The sequence below is a fragment of the Agrilus planipennis genome, unplaced genomic scaffold (assembly GCF_000699045.2).
Source record: "Agrilus planipennis isolate EAB-ADULT unplaced genomic scaffold, Apla_2.0 scaffold22, whole genome shotgun sequence".
In the NCBI taxonomy this organism is placed as follows: Eukaryota; Metazoa; Arthropoda; class Insecta; order Coleoptera; family Buprestidae; genus Agrilus; species Agrilus planipennis.
The window spans coordinates 361,195-364,000 of NW_020438874.1; the positions used below are offsets into that span (position 1 = coordinate 361,195).

The window sequence follows — 2,806 nt, forward strand, 5'->3', positions numbered from 1 at the left end:
CAAGGGGCGTATTATGAATTTTATGCGAAATTTGATGTAGGTACTTATTATACTTACCTGATAAAATGAATTAAAAAGTTGTAGCCTGTTAAAGTATGCTGATGTAAAATTCTCAGAAACGAGACAGGTCAATTCTCGGAACACAAGGATCTGCCCTGGCTTTCGCATATAACCAGTGGTGTCTATTTAAATCTTCGTAGTGCTTAAAAGTTCTCTGGGTACTCAACGAAACACACCTTTTTAAATGTTTGAACAGGTTAATAAATATAATCCACACGTGTGTTAGAAAATATTCTGTCAATTTTTTCGATTCTTATATCTAGAACCCCCGTCGTGCTTTTTAATAATTGTTAACTTTGTATATATGCAAAAGTCTAGACAAACCCTTATGTTTCGAAAATTGACCTGTTTCGATTCCGAGGATTTTACATCAACAAATTTTGTGAACAAGCTCTATTTGAAAATCAAAAATAAAAAGAGTAAAGTTTTTGAAAAATATTTTTATTCAATCTGTATAAAACTCTTTAACGTCATAGAAAACGTAAAACTAGATATATAAGGCACTATACAATATGGCATTTATAAATAACATGACTAGATCGAAGAACTGACTCGAAAAAGAGCCAGGACATCTGTTCTTTTATACAGGATATATAAAATAACTTGCTATTTACAAACAATAAACTATGATATAATAACTTATTTACAAAAATACAGATTCAGGAATGGATTTTGTACGAGTAATACAATCAGTCTTCTCAAGGCACTTAACATAGACCTTTTTAAATACTGTAAAGGGTCAAAACAAAAGGGAACTTCTTCCATAATTAACCAATAACAAAACATATTCCTTTATGACCGTTCATATTATCGAAGCCAAAAATAAATACATAACTTAAGCCTAACACTAACGAAACAAACTTATTATCGCATAACACTAATACGGCATTTTTTCGGAATGCATCAAATTCGGGCCGTTGCTGCATCCACCTTCCGCGTGCTTTGTCAGCAGCGACATCCTGGAAAACGTCTTGCTGCAAGTTGAACAAGAATACTTCTTCACGTCGGAATGGGTCTGCAGATGTGCCCTTAGGTTACTCCTGTCCGCGAACGCTCTATTACAATAGGTGCAAGAGAACGGTTTTTCTCCCGTATGGGTGCGGATGTGTCCCTGCAGCAACCACGGCCTCGAAAAAGCTTTTCCGCACATGGTACACTTGCAGGGCAACGTGTGGGTTCTGATGTGCATCTTCAAAGCACCCAAAGATACGTAAACTTTCTCACAATATTTGCAACTGAACGATTTCCTCGGACCTTCGCCCGCTGCACAGTGGAATTGTCTGTGTTTGGACAGTCCCGAGAATGTGGAGTAACTTTTACCACAGTCGGGGCACTGGTGTCTTATTCCTTGCCTCCTTTTTTCTGACAAGTCCTCGGCGGAACTCGGAGGTGGAGGAGACGTTGTAGAAGAATTCGGGCTTAAAGAATTTTGGTCGATTGAAGAATAAACTGTAGGTCGTAGAGCCAAAGGCGCAAGGGGCTGATTGTGATGATGATGATGCGTGTGGGGTGGCGAGCAAGAACTGTCACTGTAAGGAGATGTGGGACTTAAGCTCATGTATTCGTGATGTGGGTAGTGATAAGGCATGAAAGGAGGGTATGTTGGTGGATAAAGTGGAGCCACACTTCTATGCCATGTTGTTGGCGCGTATTCTGGACTGATTGGCGGCCTGTATGGCATACACGGTTCAGATTTGATTGGCTGATACAGATGATGTGGAGGCGAAGGAGAAGAAATTGTGGGCGACACGGGGGGCGATATGGTCGGAGATGATGTCGGAGACGGCAGCGTTGGTATATGTGTTACTGGAGGTGACGGTAACGATACTGGGCTGTGGGGTGAAATTGGTGACGACGGCGGAGACGAGCTTGAAGTTGAATTCAGACGTCCTGTGCGGCTCAAGTCTTCGGGCTTAGTGCTGAGATTCTCTGGTTCATCTGTAAATAAAGAAATGCACATCTTTAGTTCCAATGAAAAAATTAAACCAAATATTCAAATGGTCAGATCATGTTTCAATTCCTCAAAATTTTGTTGTTGAAGTTTAAACTTGCTAAAAATTATTACTTCATGTAGGAATTGATTTATTTTATAAAACTGCGTAACATATTTTGAAGAAAATGCCACAAGGATAATAAATCTAAGAAAATGTTTATAGCAATTTTTTTTTTGATATTTCGGGAATGGAATTTTATGCAGGATAATTACCTGAGAAATCTTCCTCGACGATTTGCACTGGTCTCTTTTTAAGAGGACAGTGACTGTAATTCTTCGCGACAACGTTCACAGGCATGATGAAGTCGCACTTAACACTTATAATAAAATAAAAAATCCAGCATATATTTATATCCACAAAAATTCAATGTCTATAATCTAACTGCTAATCCACAAATGCAAACGAAAGCACCGCTAACTCGCAACTAAATTCGGTAAGCGTACAAACGGTTTTAGTAAAGATCCTCACGACTCGGAATCGAAGACGTTTCTGTTGTAGGAAGCAGAATTACCTGTCTAATAACTGCTCCCCTACCATCAGCAAACACCAGCTGGTCTACACTCCGTACACGTGCCCACAAACCAATGAGAATTCAGCACTAACACATCGGCCAATGATTGAGGTTACTCGTAAATAGTGGGGGAAACAGGTGCGCTACCGAAAAGGACTGCGAAATACGGTATTGTCCTGATCGGATGTCCTCAATCGGGATTGCCGTTGTTGCTACACTCCTAAGACTCGAGCTACCGCTT

The 2,806-nt window shown here is 39.8% G+C and overlaps 1 protein-coding gene across 1 annotated transcript; it reads right to left on the reverse strand.

Annotated features, from left to right (window-relative positions):
• Positions 1-542: 542 nt before the first annotated feature.
• LOC108732971 (zinc finger protein SNAI2-like) lies at positions 543-2,533 on the reverse strand. The gene is made up of 2 exons (XM_018463987.1): positions 2,267-2,533; positions 543-1,998 (listed from the first exon to the last, which is right to left on the reverse strand). The coding sequence occupies exons 1-2, from the start codon at positions 2,349-2,351 to the stop codon at positions 938-940; spliced, it is 1,146 nt and encodes a 381-aa protein (XP_018319489.1). The 5' UTR covers positions 2,352-2,533; the 3' UTR covers positions 543-937.
• Positions 2,534-2,806: the final 273 nt, after the last annotated feature.